At 43.5% G+C, this 21,144-nt stretch overlaps 1 protein-coding gene across 4 annotated transcripts in view; it reads left to right on the top strand.

Moving 5' to 3' along the window:
- The window catches only part of LOC145358038 (transcription factor HIVEP3-like), a 397,799-nt gene that overhangs the window by 348,429 nt on the left and 28,226 nt on the right, over positions 1–21,144 (top strand). For all 4 annotated transcript variants that reach the window (XM_080211747.1, XM_080211748.1, XM_080211750.1 and 1 more), the window contains one exon: positions 20,903–21,078. In XM_080211747.1, coding sequence (XP_080067873.1) covers positions 20,903–21,078 — 176 coding nt within the window. The remainder of the gene's footprint in view (positions 1–20,902; positions 21,079–21,144) is intronic.

Consider the following 21,144-nt stretch of genomic DNA (forward strand, 5'->3'; position numbering starts at 1 on the left):
TGTGTGGAGTTTGCACATTTTCCCATCTCTGCGTACATTCCTTGCGGGTGCTCCTGTTTCCTCCCACACTCCAAAGATGTGTAGGTTAGATGGTTTAGCTATGGGAAATGTGCAGGGTATTGGACAGGGCAGGGCTGAGGACCTGGGGAAGATATTCTGTCAGAGAGTCAGTCCAGAGTGGATGGGCTGAATGGCCTCGTTCTGGCATTGTAGGGATTCTATAATTCTATGATTGTCAGGTGCTGGATTGAGGTGAAATGGCATTGGTGAAGCAGACATGACAACCTTGGCCCTGCTAAAAGCCTGGGCCTTTCCTGCACCTGTATCGGTCACTAAAGTTCGAGTGTGGTATCTCAGTCCTGAAGAGACAGTAGACAGGGAGTGTTGCTTGAATTGTTTTCTTCTGAACTTGGGGAGGTTGAAAACAAATCACACTGAAAGCCAGAACTAAACTTTTAAAAGACCCCAGAGTGATTGTTGCAAGAGAGAGAAAGGAAAAACCAAAACGTGAAATGAATGTCATAAAGCTGTGTCTGGGACAGCGGCCAAGAGAAGTGGGGTGAGGTGGAGGGGTGGATAAGAAGTGAAGACATTCCCCCACGTGTCCAAGGCCATCAGTTTTCTGTGATGTCCTTCCTACTTGGGGTGGCTTGATGGCACAGGGTGACATGGTGGTGCAGTCCTTAGCACTGCTGCCTCACAGCATCAGGGACCTGGGTTCGATTCCTGGCTTGGGCCACTGCCTGTGCGGAATCTGCATGTTCTCCCCATCTCTGTGTAGGTTTCCCCTGGGTGTTCCCGTTTGAAAGACATACTGGTTTGGTGTATCGGCCATGCTAAATTCTCCCTCAGTGTATCCAAACAGGTGCCGGAGTGTGGTGAGTAGGGGATTTTACAGCAACTTCATTGCAGTGTTAATCTAAGCCTACTTGCGACATTAATAAATAAATGTTAAACTGACATCTTATGGAACATGTCCTGTCAGAGTTGGCAACCCTAACAAGGGCAGTTGCAAAGGAACACCACACCTGCAAGATTCCCTCCAAGCTGCACATTATCCTGGTTTGGACTATGTCACCGTTCCTTCGCAGTCACTGGGGTCAAAATCCTGGAATTCCTTTCCTAACTCCGGGTATACCTACACTACAGGGGCTGCAGCAGTTTAAGAAGGAAGCTCACCACCACCTTCTCAAGGGCAAATAGGAGTGGGTGATAAATGCTGGGCCTTGCCAGTGATGCCCAAATGCAGTGAAAGAATAAAACTAAATAATCAAATGTAGTGAAAAAGTAAGGCCTGGCAACAGGAGACAAAATAAATGAACTTGTATTTCATTTCACTTGTAGTTCCAGCCCAGGCAATCATTGCTTATGCTTTAGTAAGAATTCCAAGAAATGTTTGTGAATTTCTCTGACTCACATCGCTGGGAAATCTTACATTATGCAGAACAAGAGATACTCCTTCCCTGAACCCACAAGCAGCAGGAAACTAAGGCTGAACACAACACATCCCTAAGCAAACATTACCTAACCCTCAGGCATCCTCTACTTAGAAGCTAAGTTTGCTGGGCAAGGTCAGGATGTGTACATGTATCCCTGTGCCCTCTGCAGAAGGTCATTTTGACTTGTTTTGTTCTTGATAAATATCTGACATATTTTTAAAAAATCTCAGCTAATTAATATCTTGTCACATGTATTGTTGTTATGTAGGCAAGCATAGTGGCTAGCACTGCAGCCTCGCAGCAGCAGGAACCCAGGTTTGATTCCCAGCTTGACTCGCTGCCTTTGTGGAGTCTGCACATTCTCCCCGTGTCTGCTTGGGTTTCTTCCTTGTGCTCAGGCTTTCTCCCACAGTCCGAAAGGTGTGCTAGTTAGGTGCAAAATTCTCCCTCAGGATACCCGAACAGACGCCAGAGTGTGGCAACGAAGGGAGTTTCGCAGTAACTTCATTGCAGTGTTTATGTAAGCCTACTTGTGACAATAATAAATAAATTTAACTTAAAACTTACACTCAATAAATGACCAGGTAAGCATTTTTGATTTGATTTATTGTTGTCACATGTATTAACATGCAGTGAAAAGTATTGTTTCTTGCGCGCTATACAGACAAAGCATACCATTCATAAAGAAGCAAAGAAGGTGCAGAATATAGTGTTACAATCATACCTAGGAAGTAGCGAAAGCTCAACTTAATGCGAGGTAGGTCTATTCAAAGTCTGATGGCAGCAGGGAAGAAGCCGTTCTTGAGTTGGTTGGAACATGTCCTCAAATTTTTGTATCTTTTTCCTGGTAGAAGAGAGTGTGTCCAAGTGTGTGTTGTTCTTAATTATGCTGGCTGCTTTTCTGAAGCAGCAGCAGTGTAGCTGGAGTCAACGGATGGGAGGCTGGTTTGAGTGATGGACTGGGCTTCATTCATGACCTTTGTAGTTTCTTGCAGTCTTGGACAGAGCAGGAGCCATACCAAGCTGTGATACAACCAGAAAGAGTGCTTTCTATGATGTTGGTGAAAGCTGTAGTAGACATGCTAAATTTCCTTAATCTTCTTAAAAAGTAGAGGGGATGGTGGGCTTTCTTAACTATAGTGTTGGCATGGAGGGACCAGGACAGGTTGTTGGTGATCTGAACACATAAAAACTTGAAGCTCTCAGCCATGATGGTGGTGACTGAGGGGTGAGTGTGGGCAGAATATTGGAAACAGTCCCCTGCTTTTTTGATAGCACAGTGAGAGTTTTCACATCTACACTGGCACATTAAGCTTGACATCTCAGCCAGTGCACTCCCCGAGAGAGTGGGTGTAGAGGTAGATTGAATTGCGGCAGTCGAAAGGGCATTAGATAAGTAGCTAAAGATCAGAGATATGCGGGGAAACACCGGGGAAAATTGCTCTTGCAGAGAGCCAACGTGAATTCAGTGGGCCAAATGGCCTCCTATGCTGTAATCATTACATGATTCAATTCCATGACCCAGTAGCAGTGCTCCTTCGAGTCTGCACTGAAGTAGGTGACATCAGGAAACAGGTTGATCTCATGGATTGTGGCTTTGGGCTGCTTTTGTAACCATACAAACTGCAAAATGAGCAACTTCATCTGCAAAATAAATTGACTTTTAAGAACAATTTTTAAAAATAAATTAACACCATCTGGAGGTATAGCTAGCTTGCTGGTATAATCTCAAATGTGTCCCCTGAAAGGGTGGCGAAAATGTACAATGACTTTCCAGTGGGGTTTGCTGAATATTTGTGGGGAAATGTTTACAGATCAATGGAGGGGGTGGGGTGGAACTAATTAGACAGGACTTTCAAAGAGGCTCTGTGGGCATCTTCATTGGTGTATAATTCAAGTATATGTAGGCATTTATTAGGGCAGGCTTTTTCTTTACAAGTAAGAGGAGAGATAAACAGTTTCTGGCTCTTCATCACAGTCCAATGGAGGAAACTGCAGCCAAAGTAGGCCCAGAGTGTTGCTCCTAAGGCCCATACCAATTAAACTTCATCAAAACTTAGCACCTGTGTCGAAGGCAAAAATAGTCATCCAGCTTCCCTCATCCTTTTGCTCAGTTTTCCAAATTCTGCAAAACTTGGTAAGTCAAAGTTTAGATCAATAACAAAATACTGGGCTGCAAATCCTCTTATTTGTCAGACTCTCAAGGGACATGATTTTATTAAAGAATGTGATTGATGAAGGATCTTTGAATTGGGAAGGTACAAATGGATTTATAATTCTCTTCTAAATTGTCCCTTAGGTCCAAAGATGTGTAGCTTAGTGGGGTAAATGTGTGGAGATATAGAATGGGGGTGGGCCTGGGTAAGCTGCTCTCTCGGAGAGTCTGTGCAGATGCGATGGGCCGAATGGCTTCCTTCTTTACTGTAGAGATTCTATGATTACAGATCAGTATAACACCAGGAATCATTCAACAGCTTGGGGCCTTTTATCTAGAAAAGAGTAGGCTGAGATCTGGTCTTCACCGTTATGAATGGGGTTCGAGAAAGTAGATGCAGATCTCTACACTTGTAGGGGAGGCCAAAACTGGGAGTCAGAAATATCACACTACAAATATAACATTCATAAATTCAATAAGGAATTCAGGAGAAACTTCTTCACCCAGGGAGTGCTGAGAACGTGGAACTTGCTGCCACGTGGAATAGATTAGGTCAAAAGCGTAGGTGGAGAGACTAGTATATTAACGGGAAGCTGGATAAGTATGTGAGGGATACGGCGATAGAAGGTTATACTGATAAGGTTGGATGAAGTAGAGGGGGGAGGAAAATCATGTGGAGGATAAACTTTGGTTATTAATAATACATTCCACTCTGAGGATTGGGCTTGTAATGAAATCTGACACTGCAACCTGGTGGGGAATGAGTGTTGTGCTCACTGTCTACAGGACAAGATATTAAAGCAAGACCTTGTGTGTCTGCTTATGTGCCTGTTAAGCACTGAGTGGCACAATTCAAAGAGCAAGGAGTTCTAGTCCCCGCTCCTCACTCAACAAACAGAACCAAATAAGCAGATTTAGCAAGTAAATCATCTCACTGCCATTTGTAGAATGTTCCAAAATGGCTGCCAAATTTGACTACCTAATAAGAATGTGCTGCCGAATGGTGGGAGCAGATTGAATAATAGCATTCAAAAATTGGGTAAATATTTGACAAGGAAGAATTTGTATTCCTTTGTGAAAAGAGCAGGGGTGTGGGTCTAATTGGATAGTCATAGCAAAGAGACAATACGACCAAATGACCTCCTCCCATATTGTTCGAACAGCCTTCGAATTGAAGTGCAAACCACTTTTCATATTTGTAATTTAAACAATTTAAGTGAGCTATATCTCACAAGGAATCTACTGTCCCATCGCACTGATCCTGAACAACCCCCTCAGGGAGTGTGATAAGACTGTGTGTAATCTTGCTGACCCCGAGCTGAGCAGCTGACTCTATGTCATGAAAACCACCAGCACCCAATCCTAGAATTTTGCCCCCCTCTGTCCCCATATCAGACCTGTAGATGCAGATAAACTCATCCATGCTTTTGCGGCCTCCAAACACAGCTTTCCCGTGCTTTTGATTTGAATTGATTTATTGTTAATTGTATATATTAGTATACAGTGAAAAGCATTGTTTCTTGCGCGCTATACAGACAAAGCATACCATTCATAGAGTACATGGGGAGAAGGAAAGGAGAGGATGCAGAGTGTTGTGTTACAGTCATAGCTAGGGTGTAGAGAAAGAACAGCTGAATATAAAGTGGGTCCATTCAAAAGTCTGATGGCAGCAGGGAAGAAGCTGTTCTTGAGTTGGTTGATGCACGATCTCAGACTTCTGTATCTTTTTCCTGATGAAGGAAGGTGGAAAAGAGTACGTCTGGGATGCATGAGGTCCTTGATTATGCTAGTTGCTTTTCCAAGGCAGCGGGAAGTATAGATGGAGGCAATGTCTGGAAGACTGGTTTGCGTAATGGACTAGGTTTCATTCACAACCCTTGTAGTTTCTTGCGGCCTTGGTCAGAGCAGGAACCATATCAAGCTGTGATATATCGATAAAAATTGGTGAGAGACGTAGCAGACATGCCAAATTTCCTTAGCTTCTCAAGAAAGGAGAGGCACTGGTGGGCTTTTTTAACTATAGCATCAGTGTGAAGGGACCAGCACAGGTTGTTGATGATCTGGACACCTAGAAACTTGAAGCTCTCGACCATTTCCACTTCATCCCCATTGATGCTCCCCTGGCTGACCTTTGATCTTCCATGCTCTGTAAACTTCAGTCCACCCAAGCTCTGACGTTTATGTCCAATTCCACAGCAACTTCCAGTCACCAGCACTGGTGTCTTTGCTAACTTACCTGCTCTTCTAGTCACCCAATTCTACAGTCTGAACTCCCCTCATCAGGTTTAAATCCGTTCAAAGCCTTGCTGTTTCTTAACGCCCCATAACTTTCTGTTCATATTGACCCTGGACAAATGAATCCTCTCCTCCATTTGCCTTGCCTCTGGAAGACATCCTTTAACCACCTAGACCTGATGCTCCCTAATTCCTGCACCTCCTGCTCCTCCTTCAAGTCTACCCCTTTGACTAAGTTTTTAATAAACTTTCTTAATAGTTCCTTCATTGGATTGACCTTCATTTTGTTCTGACTGGACCTCCACAAGGTAATCTGGGGCCTTCTGTATGTGGTAAAGGGCTATCTTAAGTGCACATTGCCCATCTTCCCTTTTATACTTATTCTACTATCGCAAAAAACAGCAGATCTGTTATTCTGCTATAATTGCATATTTACACTGTGGCAATGATTTAACGGAAGTTAGTCCATGGAAAAATTGTGTCTGGGTTTCGCTCCCCCCTGTTGATTGTGAGGTTTCTATGTACTCTGTGTTGGCCTTGTTGAATCAGACTACTTCCCGTGTTGGTATCCAGTGGAAATTTTAAATTTTTCGAGCACCTTTCACTAACTCCAGACATCCCAAAACACTTGGCAGCTGCTGAGATGCTTTTGCAATGTTGTAATATGGGAGTGTAACATATAGCAAAATGCAGCAGTCAATTTGTCCACAAATGACCTGGCAAATGTCTGAAGAGCTGATGGGGCCTTGATTTAACTTCTCATCCAAAAGATGGCATCTCCAGTGCAGTAGGCCCTCACTACTGTACTGAAAGTCAGTCTAGATTGTGTGGCTGATGTACTGGAGAAGGTCTTGAATCCATGACCATCTATTACAAAAGCAAGGGTGCTACTAGCTGAGGCTCTTCATGAGCTAGCAAAATTGTTTTTGACAATGTAACACATCTGTTAAAATAATAGACAAAGGAATCCTATATAGTTTTCCAGACTAGCTATTAACCAACTAGTGCATTTACCATGCAATGGGTAGGTTAAGTAGCTTAAAATGACTGCTCCTTCCTTCAGTTCTTATACTACAGAACACAATCAAACTTTTTAATTCACAGAGTGATTAAAAAGACAGTGCCTGAGTTTAACACACCGTGGCACAGTGGTTAGCACAGTGCCAGGGACCTGGGTTTGATTCCCAACTTGGGTCACTGTCTATGTGGAGTCTGCATGTTCTCCCCATGTCTGCTTGGGTTTCCTCCAGGTGCTCCAGTTTCCTCCCACAGTACAAAAGACATGCTGGTTAGGTGCATTGGCCATGCTGAATTCTCCCTCAGTGTACCCGAACAGATGCCAGAGTGTGGCGATTAGGGGATTTTCACAGTAACTTCACTGCAGTGTTAACGTAAGCCTACTTGTGACACTAGTAAGTAAACTTAAACTCTGCGTTCAATAACTGCTCCAAGTTTTCATTGCCACTAAACCTGTCACTTTGCTGAGTGCATACGTCAATGGCAACTGTAGATGTGTCCAACCCCACTTGTCTGGTTTGCTTCTCTTTAAAGCATTAGGTAAATTTGTCTAGAATTCTTGAATCAGCGCCAGTTCCAGAAAGGTTTTGTTCCGTGGGCTCTCGCTGCTCCAGAGCTGCCGCTGCACCTCAAAGTGAGAGTTCAAGTCAAGGGTGGTTTTGAACTTTATGTGCAGAGGTGACCGAGGGAAATTTCGGAGCCGGTTTTGTAACTTTATGTAACAGCCTCATCCATCACTGTTGGAAACCATGATTAATTACAATTATTGCCCAGAAAATCATGGGCAGTGTATTCAGATGGTAGGGGAAATTTGGAACACCCAAAAAGTTGGTACCCTTGAACGTTTCAGGACTGAGATTTTTGTCTTGGAAGGAGATAGTGCTAAGCTGGATTAATGGAGTTGATGTACTGCTCAACGACGATCTAACTGAATGGCAGAGCTGAACAGCCTCCCCCTGTTCATTATGTTCCTTCTTGACCTGTATACTAATGTCGTAAGGTGCAGTAGTTTGTGCAGGGTGGAAGAGCTACTCGTGCGAGGGACGAGAAGGGGAGTTGTAAGGAATGTAGGAAACAGTATAGTCAGAGGATTGACACTGTTCTCTGTAGCAAGCATGAGTCCAGATGGCTGTGTTGTCGGCCTTGTGCCAGGTTTCAAGACATCTGCTCAGGGCTGGAGAGAAATTTGCAGTGGGAAGAGGAGGACCTAGTCATTATGGCCCATGTAGGTGCTAACAACATAAGCAGGACAAAGTTCTGCATCATCAACGTGAGGGGCTAAGCACCAAATTAGGAAGCAGAACCTCAAAGGTTATAATCTCTGGATTATTACCTGAGCCACAGGCAAATTAGAATGTGACGAATCAGATTAGGGAAATAAATACATGGATAACAGACTGGTGTGGGAGAAGTGGGTTTTGGTTGTTAGGGAAAGTGAGATCTGAATGAACCCTGTTGGGACCAGCATTCTTACGAGCCACATAACAAGGGAAGTAGAGAGGGTTTTAAAGTAAACAGTGAAGGCAAGGGATCAAATGTGATAAATGAAAAATTAGGAACAAGGCATGAAATAAAGGTATTATTATGGGGAATGAATAAATCAGACCATGACAGGAAGGGTACAAATCAAACAGTAAATCAACAGGTGAGACGAGAGGGTACAAAAAGAATAAAAGGATAAAACTAAAGGTTCTATATGTGAACACATGAAGCATTCAAAACAAAACAGGTGAACTGAGAATGAACATTGAAATAAATAAGAACAATTTGATTGCCATCACAGAGACATGGCTGCAAGAGGACAGAGGGTGAATATTGATGGGTACACGATATTTAGGAAAGTGGAGGGGTGGCTCTGTAAACTAATGATGGTTATGAGCACAATAGCGGGGGATAACTTAAATTCAGAAGGCCAGGATGTGGAAAGTGTTTGGGCAGAGGAGAGAAATCACTTGTAGGAGTCATGTACAGGCTCCCTAACACTAACTACGTTGTAAGGTGGAGAAAGGACAAGAATGTTGTCAGAAAGGCACGGCGATAATCGTGGGAGATTTTAATCTACATAAGGACTGGAAAAGCGATTTTGATTTGATTTGTTATTTGTCACATATTAGCATACAGTGAAAAATGTTTCTCTCATGCTATACAAAGAATACCATTCATAGAGAAAGAAACGAGAGAGTGCAGAATGTAGTGTTACAGTCATAGCCAGAGTGTAAGACAGATCAACAGATGTCAAATGGGCAAAGGTAGATGAGGAGTTTGTAGAATGTTTCTGGGATTGATTCTTAGAATAGCATTTTTTGAAGCAAAGCAGAGAGCAGGCTACACAAGACCTGGTATTGTGCAACAAAATGGGATTAATTAATGATCTCATAGTGAATGAGCCCCTAGGTAGCAGCGACCATAATACAATTGAATTTTACATTCAGTTTGAAGGAGAGAGGAGTGGGCCTCTGACAATGTTTTTAAACTTAAATAATGGCAATTATGACGGCTTGAGCCAGCTGAGCTGGCTAAGGCGAACTGGTATTAAGGGATTGGTCAATACAGATTCAGTGGCAAACTTATAAGAATTCACAGAATACAATACAACAAGTAAGAAAAAGTCCAAGGAACAGACACATCATCCATGGTTCACCAGAAAGGTTAAAGATCATATGAAACTTAAAAGAAAAAGCATATAATTGTGCAAAGGTGGATGGAAGGTCAGAAGATTGGATAGAATATAAGGAACAGCAGAGGATGACTAAAAGATGAATAAGGCAGAAGAAATTAGAGTATGAAAGAAAGATGACAGAAATATGAAAGCAGATACTGAGAGCTTCTATAAATATTTTGAAAAGAAAATAAATAAAGTGAGTGTTGGTCCAATAGAAAGTGAGTCAGGAGAATTGATAATGGACAACAGGGAGGTGGCAGATGAATTAAGCAGGTAATTGTGTCAGTCTTGGCGGATACATCCCAGAAGCAGGTGTAAACCAGGAAATCAAAGGGAAGGAGGAACTCAGGAAAATTACAATCACCGGAGAAGTGATTGTTGGAGCTGCGGCAAAAAAAAGGGTGGCATGGACAAATTGGGCCGAAGGTCCTGTTTCCATGATGTAAACCTCGATGACTCTAACAGGAGTTTGGGTTCTGATTGACTTCATCTTTGGGTCTTAAAATAAGTGTCCAATGGGAAAGTTGATGCCTTGGTTTTAATTTTCCAAACTTCCTCGATTGAGGACAGTCCCCAAAAAGCAAAAATAACTATTATTCAAATAGGGCGACAGAAAGCAGGAAACTATGGCCTAATTAAAACCAGTTAAAAAATTGTTTTCTCTCAAAGGCTTCTGAGTCTTTGGAACTCTCTTCCTGAAAAGGCAGTGGAAGCAGAATCTTTGAATATTTTTAAGGCAGAGGTGGATAGATTTATGATAAGCAAGGGGGTGATAGATTATCAAGGGTCAGCAGGGTGCAGACTTGCATTTACTATCAGATCAGCCATTATTAAATGATGGAGCAGGCTCGAGGGGCTGAATGGCCTCCTCCTGCTCTTTGCTCACATGTGTACATGCAGCAAACCTTCAGAATTAGAATATCGTACAGTGCCCCTTCCTTAGTCTCCTTCCACAATCACCCAATGTTAGTAGCCAATGTCAGTTAGAAAGTGGTTTAGTATACAGAGCTATTGCACTTTCTTCACTTACGATCTCAAAAGTAATGTTCAATTCAGTAAGTGCCAGTGAACCTTTACCAGATTTATTTTTGACACTGTTATCGAATGATCTAAGGATGACTCAGCTGCACTGTTCCTGTGTAAATCAAATCCTGAATATGAAGCAATATATTCAGGTTAAGAAGCTGTAAGTGATGGAGACTCTGGAATAAGGCCAGTGGTTCAGCACACCATGATGTCTCTATCCAGGATCCTGTGCCACACCACTTACTGATTGATTTCAGTGTGTCCCTGGGGGAGGAAGTGTAGACCTAGAACCACGTTTGGTGCCTTCAATATCAAGACCTGTAAAAAAACAAAAAAGAAGAGGTATCTTCAAAAGATAAGCAAATAATGTTTCTCATATATCATTTTATTTCTTTAGTCGCTGGTAAAGCCAATATTTGTTGCCAATCCCTAACTGCCGTTGAACTGAGTGGCTTGCTTGGTCATTTCAGAGGGCAGTTAAGAGTCAACCACATTGCTGTGGGTCTGGAGTCACATGTAGGTCAGACCAGGTAAGGATGGCAGACTTTCTTTCCTAAAGGACATTAGTGAACCAGATGGGTTTTTACAACCATCGCTGATGGTTTTCATGGTCAGCATCACATTTGAACCCATGTCTCCAAAGATGCATCTTCCAAAACTCTATACACTCTGGAACAGCTTCTACACATTGGAGGGTGGCACATGTAACCCAAAAAGGAGGGAGAGAAAAAAGAGAGAATCACAGACCAGTTAGCCTGACATTATTAGTGGGGAAGATGCTAGAGTCTATTACAAAATATGTGATAACAGAACATTTGGAAAACACTGATAGGATTGGACATAGGTTTCTGAAAGGCAAATCATGCTTTAAAAATCTGCTGGAGATTTTTGAGGATATAACTAGTAGGATAGATAAGGGAGAATCAGTATATGTAGTGTATTTGGACATTCAGAGAGTTTTTGAGAAGGTTCCTCATAAGAGATTCGTGGGCAAAATTAGAACACATTGGTTAGAAGATAATGTATTGGCATTACCAATACGTTAGAATTGATTGGCTGGAAACAGAGTGGGAATAAATGGATCTTCTTCTGAGTGGCAGGCAGTAACTGGCGGGATATCGCATGGATCAGTGCTTGGGTCCCAGCTGTTCAGGATAGATATAAATGACCTGGATGAGGGAACCAAATGTAACATTTCCAAGTTTGTTGGCAAAACTAAACTAGGCTGAGTTGTGAGGAGGATGCATGGAGGCTTCAAGGTGGTTTAGACAAGTAGAGTGGCTGGGTAAACATATGGCAGATGCAGTACAACATGGCTAAATGTGAAGTTATAACACTTTGTTGTGATAAAGAAAGTATTATTTAAAAGGTGATATATTGGGAAGCGTGGATTACAAAGGGATCTAGTTGTACTTGCATATCAGTCAATGGAAGTGGAGTGACAGGTGCAGCAAGCAATTAGGAAGGAAATGTATGTTGGCCTTCATTACAAAAGGACTTGAGTTCAGAAGTAGGAATGTCTTACTGCAGTTAAACAGGGCCTTGATGAGACCACACCTGGAGTATTGCAGCTATAGCCTCTCTACCTAAGAAAGGATATACTTGTCACAGAGACAACACAGCAGAGGCTCACTAGGCTGATAGAAGGGTTGGCGGGACTGTCCTATGGGGAGAGATTTGTTCAAAGAGCCTGTGTTCCCTAGAGTTTAATAGGATGAGAGGAGATCTGGTTGAAATGGATAAAATTCTAATAGGACTGGACAGACTAAATGCAGGAAGAATGTTTTCTGTTGTTGGGAAATGTAGAACCAGAGGATACAGCCTCAGGATACAAGGTAGACCATTTAGGACTGAGATGAGAACAAGTTTCTTCACTCAAAGGATAGTGGAATTCTCTACGACAGAATGCTGTGGAGGCAAAGTCACTTCATATATTCAAGAGGAAAATTTTTCTTTAGATTTTATTGGCATCAAGGGGTTTGGGGAGAAAGCAGGAATATGGCATTGACATAGAGGATCAATCATGATCATATTGAATGTTGGAGTAGTCTCAAAAGGCTGCATCTCTTGTTCCTGCTCTAGCTTCTATTAGCGTAGGCCTCTGAGTTACGTGACATGACCGATAGTCACCATCTCCTCCCAATTCTGCTGCAATGTAAATGTGATTGCCCAGATTCTTTGTACCCTCTCTCCCTGCGCTGTGGCATTTTTCTTGGTGGTGGGAGGCACCACAGTGTTGGCCAGGGGCAGAAATTTTGCTGTCAGTGGGATTTTGTATTGATTCCACCACACATCGGTGGGAAACGTGTGGCGGGATTCACTGCCGGCAGGATAGAAGATCCTGTTGGTGTGAAGGGCTGGAAGGTTGTGCCCATTAATATCAAGATGAACACCTAATCTGCCTGTGGTCTCCCCAGTGTAGGGCAGACTGCATCATGGGCAATAAATACAGTTGTACAAGGGAGTATTGAAGCCATGTCATTTGTGACATAAACCCACTCAGCTGGACAGTGGAACGTGGGACACTCCAATTGGAGTTATCTCCAATTGCAACAGGATCTTTATCAATTGGGCCAGTGGGCTGACGAATGGTAGATGGAGCTTAATTTAGACAAATGCAAGGTGATGCATTTTGATAGATTGAACCTGGCTAGGACTTATTCAGTTACTGGTAGGGCATTGGGAAGAGTTACAGAACAAAGAGATCTATGGGTACATGTTCATAACTCCCTGAAAGTGGAGTCACAAGTGGACAGAGTGGTGAAGAAGGCAATCGGCATGCTTGGTTTCATCAGTCAGAACAATGAATACAGGAGTTGGAACGTCTTGTTGAAATTGTACAAGACATTGGTAAGGCCACACTTGGAATACTGTGTGCAATTCTAGTCATCCTATTATAGAAAGGATATTATTAAACTGGAAAGAGTGAAGAAAAGATTTATTAGGATGCTACTGGGACTTGATGGATTGAGTTATAAGGAGAGGCTGGATAGACTGGGACTTTTTTCTCTGGAGCGTAGGAGGCTGAGGGGTGACCTCATAGAGGTCTATAAAATAATGAGGGGCATAGACAAAGTAGATAGTCAATATCTTTTCCCAAAGATATGGGAGTCCAAAACTAGAAGGCATAAGTTTAAGGTGAGAGGGGAGAGATTCAAAAGTGTCCAGAGGGGCAATTTTTTCACACAGAGGGTGATGAGTGGCTGGAACAAGCTGCCAGAGATAGTAGTAGAAGTGGGTACAATTTTATCTTTTAAAAAGCATTTGGATAGTTCCATGGGTACGATGGGTATAGAGGGATATGGGCCAAATGCGGGCAATTGAGATTAGCTTTGGGGTTTTGAAAAATAGGACGGCATGGACAAGTTGTAAACCTCAATGACTCTGCAAGGAAAGTTATGAAACTCACTTCACAGAAATGAGACATGATGTGAATCCCCACTACCCAGTGATTGAATCATAGAATCCTATAGTGCAGAAAGAGGCCATTCGGCCCATCGATTCTGCACCAACCACAATCGCATCTAGGCCCTATCCCCGTAACTCCATGCATTTACTGTGATACTAAGGGGCAATTTAGCATGGCCAATGCACCTAACCCGCACATCTTTGAACTGTGGAAGGAAACCGGAGCACCCAGAGGAAACTCCACAGGCGAGGGGAGAATGTGCAAATTCCACACAGACAGTGACCCAAACCAGGATTTGAACCTAGATCCCTGGCACTGTGAGGTAGCAGTGCTAACCAGAGTTGAGCCATTAATTATGTAACCACAAGTTGTCATTGCAGGTGTCTGTAGATTCCACGCAACAAGTATTGAAAATGAGAGCAATCAGTGTTTTTGTAATATTGCTTTATGACAATGCTGCCCTCAACACCACCTATACCACCCTCTCCTCCCTCCCCTACCCCCCCACACCGAGCCCTAGCCGCCTACACCCCCCACCCCAGGACTGGGGCTGGCATAAACTTCACATTCATTCACCCTTTGTAGTTACTTTGCAGGAGAAGGAAGTTGATTGTAAATTGCAATGAAGACATAAGCAGACAAACAGGGTGACAGCTTGTTATAAAATTAGTGACTGTGTAGTACAAGGAAGAAGGCAAGTGCAGCCCTGAACACGTCGATGATAAAAGATTCTGTGTAACAGTCAGGCTGCACTTGAGGCTAATCAAGTGTGAATCTCTGCTGCCCAGTTAAGATTTTACAAGATGTTGAATATCTTGTCACTGGGTTAGGTTTTAATTGGTTTTGAGACGGTAGCCCAGGCAAATACTTAATGTATTCACCCCAGATGAATGTCAGTCGGCCTTGTTCACTCTCCACGCTTCCCCCCATCTCATGAGAATTGAAGAAACATTAAAGGAAAATCTTCTCACGTTTCCAAAAGACTGGTTTCAGTGGGCGCAAGAGAGATGCAGCCTGTCCACGAGGGAGGGTGTATGTCTCCAGAAAAGGGAAAGCAAGAATCACCTATGTTTGAATATGAAAATCTCAACCTTATTTTATCTGTTGTTGCGTCATTTTGCTGCAGTTTGTGACACTCTGCACTCTAAGTATCTTGAGAGCTTCAGCACAGAATCTCTGCTGGGACTCCAGTGCAATGTTTGTAGCATCTACAGAGCAGAAGGAGGCTATTTGGCCCATCGAGTCTGCACCGACAACAATCCCACCCAGGTCCCATCCCCATAACCCCACATATTTACCTTCCTAATCCCCTGACTAAGAGGCAAGTTAGCATGGCCAATCAACCTCACCCGTACATATTTGGACTGTGGGAGGAAACCAGAGCAGCTGGAGGAAACCCATGCAGACACGGGGAGAATGTGCAAACTCCACACAGACAGTAACCCAAGGCTGGAATTGAACCGGGGTCCCTGGCGCTGTGAGGCAGCAGTGCTAACTATTGTGGCGTGCTGCCCCTAATGTTGAAGGAGCAATCAGTTATTGGAGGTATTATCCTTTGGATGAAACATTAAGCTTGGACCTTGTCTATTTGACACACTGGCTGTTTACTGAAGAAGGAAATAAACTTGTTCTGGCCCAACAATCCTCTCTCGCCAGCACTAACAGATTAACTGATCACCCAGTTCATCACTAAGTTTTTAAGATGATTTTTAAATTTATTTATTAGTGTTACATGTAGGCTTACATTAACACTGCAATGAAGTTACTCTGAAAATCCCATAGTCGTCGCACTCCAGCGCCTGTTCGGTTACACTGAGAGAGAATTTAGCATGGCCAATGCACCTAACCAGCACATCTTTCACACTGTGGGAGGAAACTGGAGCACTCAGAGGAACCCATGCAGACATGGGGAGAATGTACAGACTCCACACAGACAGTCACCCAAGCCAGGAATCAAACCCAGGTCCCTGGTGCTGTGAGGCAGCCATGCTAGCCACTGTGCCATCCACTATTTGTGAGCCTTGCTTTTATCAATAGCCTTGATCCTTTTTATGGTCTTACTATTTGCCATCAGTCTCTGCAAACAATCATTTGTAATGACTGTTGAGCATGCATCACAAGGTGATACCCTGAAAGTGCCACTACTCAATGCATTTGGTCCATTGAAACATGAATAACACCTGCCCCACACCCTATCCATGGTTCAGTTCCCAAAACCGTCTTGGGCAAATTAAGTCCATAATAAATTGGCCCCCTAACAAATTGCATGGAGAATGGGCAAGATAGAACATGACTATAGGTGTCTGTGAAACTGTATCTTGACATATTCAGTGGAATGGGAAGAGGCATTGATAAATTAATGAGTTTGCATAAGCAAGAAATAAGTTACTTAATCTCATCTCCCAGCCTGCCCCCTCCAATAATCCATGCAAATACCCCACGTTATGCACTCTTCTAGCTCGTTCCATACCAACAACCTCTATTACCAAGAAGGGCATGGACAGCAGATGCCCACCCAGCTGCAAGTTCCCCTCCAAATCACATCCCTTCCTGATTTGGAAATGTATTGCTGTTCCTTCACTGTTGATGGGTCAGAATGATGAAACTCCCTGCCTAACAGCTCTATAGATATACTTACACCATATGCACTGTGGCAATCCAAGAAGATGGGTCACCACAACCTTCTCAGGGCAATTAGGGGAGGGCAATAAACGCTGTGGCCTAGCCAGTGGTGCCCATGCCCCCTGAACCAATGAAAAAAAAATACAACCCCGTATGAAAAATCCTCTTTAGCAGAGGTCAGGAGCGCCTCAGTTCAGGGTGAAGTATGTTAAAAATGCTTGGAGCTCAGTTGACAATGTTCACTGTGTTGCCAGTTAGAACAGTCGCAGTCTGCCGATGCATATCTAATTTGCTGACTCAAAAACAGAGCACAGATACAGATGGTGAGCCGTACTGTAAACCCCCTTTGTACAGCTCAGAGCTCAAATAAAGAACCTTGTGTCATCGCGTTTGTTTGCCTGATGCAAATGATATGAAAATATTAGAACTGTAACCCAAGAGAAAATAGCTTCACGGCTGCATCTGTTGCCCTTGTGAGCAGTAAGATCTCATTCAAGAAAGAGTTTTGTACTTACGGTTACACCGAAGAGTACTGGCCCAAAGCCCAAAGAGAAAGGGAAATGTTTCAGGGGAAGCATTCACTAGTTTCACAGGCAGTGCTTCTGTTTGCACTACAAGCTGTTTTGAATAGAACGCTCCAAGCTTGTTTAAACTCCTCCCTCACCAGCTAATATTTTTCTGGCGGGGCAGGGAGAATGTGCCCACATTGTGGCCCTACCATCTGCTTGCCATCCGGTGTATGAGTCCATGCTGCGGTGCCAGCGGGGGAGCACAGTCTGAACAAACAAAATTATTTCTTATTCAGCTAGGACTTGTAAAAATTTAGGAGACAAATAAACTCTAAACAAACTCAGATGAGAAAACGAGCATCTGGGCAAAACATGTTGTGTACAGCCAAACATAACTCAACTGAACTGCCAAGCACGCCCATCACTCGCAGCCAGAGTTATCTCATTTTCAGCACCCATACCACAAGGTAGTTTAGTGTCTGACAGGTTAGTTCAGGAGCTGTTAAATTACTGGCGTGTGCTGCCACACTGCAGCGTTTGGATGAGGAGGCACAACACGCTTAACGCTGGGTTAAGTGGTCAGTGCTCCTGTTGTGGGGTGAGAGGTGTGTGTGGAGCGAGTGTGTGGGGAGATGTTGGATGTAGCATGTGGTAGTGTGGAGTGGCTGCGGAGCGGGTGTGGAGTGTGACAGAGGCACGTGTGTGGGTAATGGATGTGGGACGCGTGGGAGCAGTGCAGGATGTGGGTGTTTTATTGACACACCTAGGAAATTGGTGGAATGGTAGGAGGCAGAGACTCTAATCAGCAGGATGTGACTGGTGATGCCCCACAACGACCTGTATTCAATAAGATAGAAAACTCTTCCATATTTGTAGAAGCGCAGAATCATCGATTCTGCCCTGACATGTGAGAAACATCTGAACTCCCATCTAACATGCACAAGGAGAGGCAGCGCCAAAAGCAGTGTAGATGGAAGCATAAAGTTAATGAGGTATTAATAGATCGAGTGAATGGGAATAACTTTGGCAAATAGAGTTCAATATAGGCAAATATGAGGCAAACTTTGGACCTAAAAAGAATGAAGCACAATGCTTTCTAAATGTTGAAAAGCTCATACAAATGGATCTTTAAAGAGATTTGGGAGTAGGTAAAGAGGTCATTAAAATGCCATGATTGGGGACAGGAAGTGTCCAAAAAGGCTTTTAGAAGGCTAACATTTATCTCGAGGAGATGAGAACACAAAACGGTCGAATGCCTATTGCATTTGTATAATTGAAGTATTGTGGGCAATTCTGGTAACTAGACCCAAGAAAGATTAACTCAGTTGGCTTGGACAGCTGGTTTATAATACGGAGCAACACCAACAGTGTGGGTTCAATTCCCATACTGGCTGAAGTTATTCATAAAAGTTTTGCCTTCTCAACCTCGCCTGAGATGTGGTGATCCTCAGGTTAAAACACCAGCTCTCAAAGTGAAGAGCAGCCGATGGTCATCTGGAACTGTGGCACCTTTATTGTGAGCAGTTCTGGCAACCCAACCTGAGAAAGGATACATTGGCATTGAAGGGAATATGGCATTGATTTACAGAATGATGCCTGGATCCGAAAGGTTCAGTAACAAGGAGATTACACAGAATCGAGGTGGATTCCCTGGAACTTAGAAAGTTAATGGGTGACATAATCAAAGTTTTTCAAGATATGAAAGAGAACAGAGAGGGTAGGTTGAGAGAAATTATTTTTGTGACTTGGCAAGTCGAGGATTAAAAAGTATAGTCTAAATATTTGAAGTAGTCCTTTCAGAAGTGAGACTGGGATTCATTTTGACACACAGAGGGTTATAGAAGTTTGGAACTCCCACAAACAATGATTGATGCTAGATCAATGTTAATTTGAAATCTAAGATTGTTTTAGTTTTGTTAATAATCAAAAGTGTTAAGGGACATGGGGGAAAAGCAGGCATATGAAGCTAGGCCACAGATCACTTACTGAATGCTCAGACAGGTTCCGTGAGGTTTGTGAGGGCAGGTTAAATGGTCTCCTATTTCTATGTTCCGATTATTTGTGCATGTGTGTGTGCATGTATCTGTGCACATGTGTGTGTTGGTGAGACTATCAGAAGAGAGGATGTTGTTGCTTTCCCCCAAGGTGTTACTGCAGCTTTGCCACAGTAAGAGACAAGCGTGAAGGCATGGGGTGCTTGTTAGTAACATTCAGGAGTTCTACAACGTTTATCAGGAGAGAAACAGTCACCAGAATTTTACCACCTAACCCTCCACAGAAACGGAGAGGGCAAGGGGTGGACAGTGGAAATGTCCGTTGACCTCAGGAGGGAACTTCCGGTCTCGCTCAAGCAAGGCCGTAAAATCCCGCCCAATGTCTCCGTTTCTGGGCACTGACTTTTTATCAGAAGGGGAAGAAGCTACAGCTGTAAATGTTTGTGATGGACCTTTCAACAACTCCGCCCAAACAATTTATCACTGATCTCCCGGTTATCCTTTCCTTTACTGCTCACTTCCGTTTTCCTTGGTGATAACCTGTTGAATCACCTCAGTTTGGATATGTTCAATTCGTAGCACTCATCCCTCTGTGCCCTAATGTTTGGAATTTAAATCCCAGCATAGTGCTTGACCTCACAAACCCAAGGCTGTTACTCTAGGGCAGCACTGAGGGGATGCTGCATTTTCAGAGGTACTACCTTTTGCTTGACCGCAGCGCCTGCCTGCTCAGTGGATCTAAAAGATTCTGCGGTGCAATCCATCATACAAACCAGTCTCCCATCCATCAACTCTGCCTACACTTCCTGCTGCCTCGGAAAAGCAGCCAGCATAACCAAGGACCCTGTGCACCCTGAACACACTCTCTTCCACCTTCTTCAGGAACAAGTCTGAGAATACATACCAGCCGACTCAAGAACATCTTTTCACCTGCTCCATCAGACTTTTAAATGGACCTACCCTATATTAAGTTGATCTTTCTCTTCACCCTATCTGTAACTACATTATGTTCTGCATTCTCTCCTTTTCTTCTCCGCTGTGTGCTCTAAGAATGGTATGCTTTGTCTGTATAGCACACAAGAAACAATACTTTTCACTGTATCCCAATACATGTGACAATAATAAACCAAATTAAATTGTAAAGAAGAGCAGGGGAGTTATCCCTGTGACCCGGCCAGTAGTTATATCTTAATCACCATCACAAAAGCAGACAAGTAACACATTTTCCATCTTGCTGCTTGTGGGATCTTTCTGTGCACACACTGGCTGCCACTGCCTTCATTACAACAGTGACTAAGCTTGAAAAAGAACCTCGTGAGCTGTAAAACGTTTGAGACAATTGATGGTCACGAAAGGTGCTATATAAATGTAAGTCTCTCTAATTGCCTAACTCGAGTGTAACTCTACGGGAGGAAAGAAAGGCCGGCCAGGGTTTACGTCAGACGCTGTTTTTGGGTCAGCCGGCAAAGAACAGCTTTCTTTGAAATGGACTGAACGATGTCCCCAATAAAGTGCCAGTGCGAGCCCGGACTGTGTCCATGGCAGCTTACCTTTTTAACAGTGGTTGTTGTACCACATGCATCCAATTTTCTTTCTCATCCATCACTGTCTTACTTTAGCAAATCGGTCGCCCTTGACATGGTGATACTTTTTGAAGACTCTGACCCCACCATCTGCCCCGTGTTTCCTGCCTCCTGCCCCCTCTCTCTCTCCCCCACCCCCCCCAGCGCACCCCCGCCTACCCCCCTCACCATCAGCCCCCGCCACTAGCTTCTTTTGAGTTTTCTCCGGAAGGTTCATTAACTCGTTTTGCTCTTGTATATTTTTTTTGTAGGTATAAGTCCAACGAAGATTATGTTTATGTGCGAGGGCGGGGAAGGGGAAAGTATGTGTGCGAGGAATGTGGAATTCGTTGTAAGAAACCCAGCATGCTGAAGAAACACATTCGCACACACACCGACCTCCGGCCATACGTCTGCAACTATTGTAACTTTGCCTTCAAAACCAAAGGTGAGAAAGTCTTTTTCTTTCGCCTCAAATTCACTGCGCCCCCCACTCCCCACCTCCAGCCTCCTG

Source organism: Carcharhinus amblyrhynchos, chromosome 24, assembly GCF_965287045.1.
Source record: "Carcharhinus amblyrhynchos chromosome 24, sCarAmb.v2.hapA, whole genome shotgun sequence".
In the NCBI taxonomy this organism is placed as follows: Eukaryota; Metazoa; Chordata; class Chondrichthyes; order Carcharhiniformes; family Carcharhinidae; genus Carcharhinus; species Carcharhinus amblyrhynchos.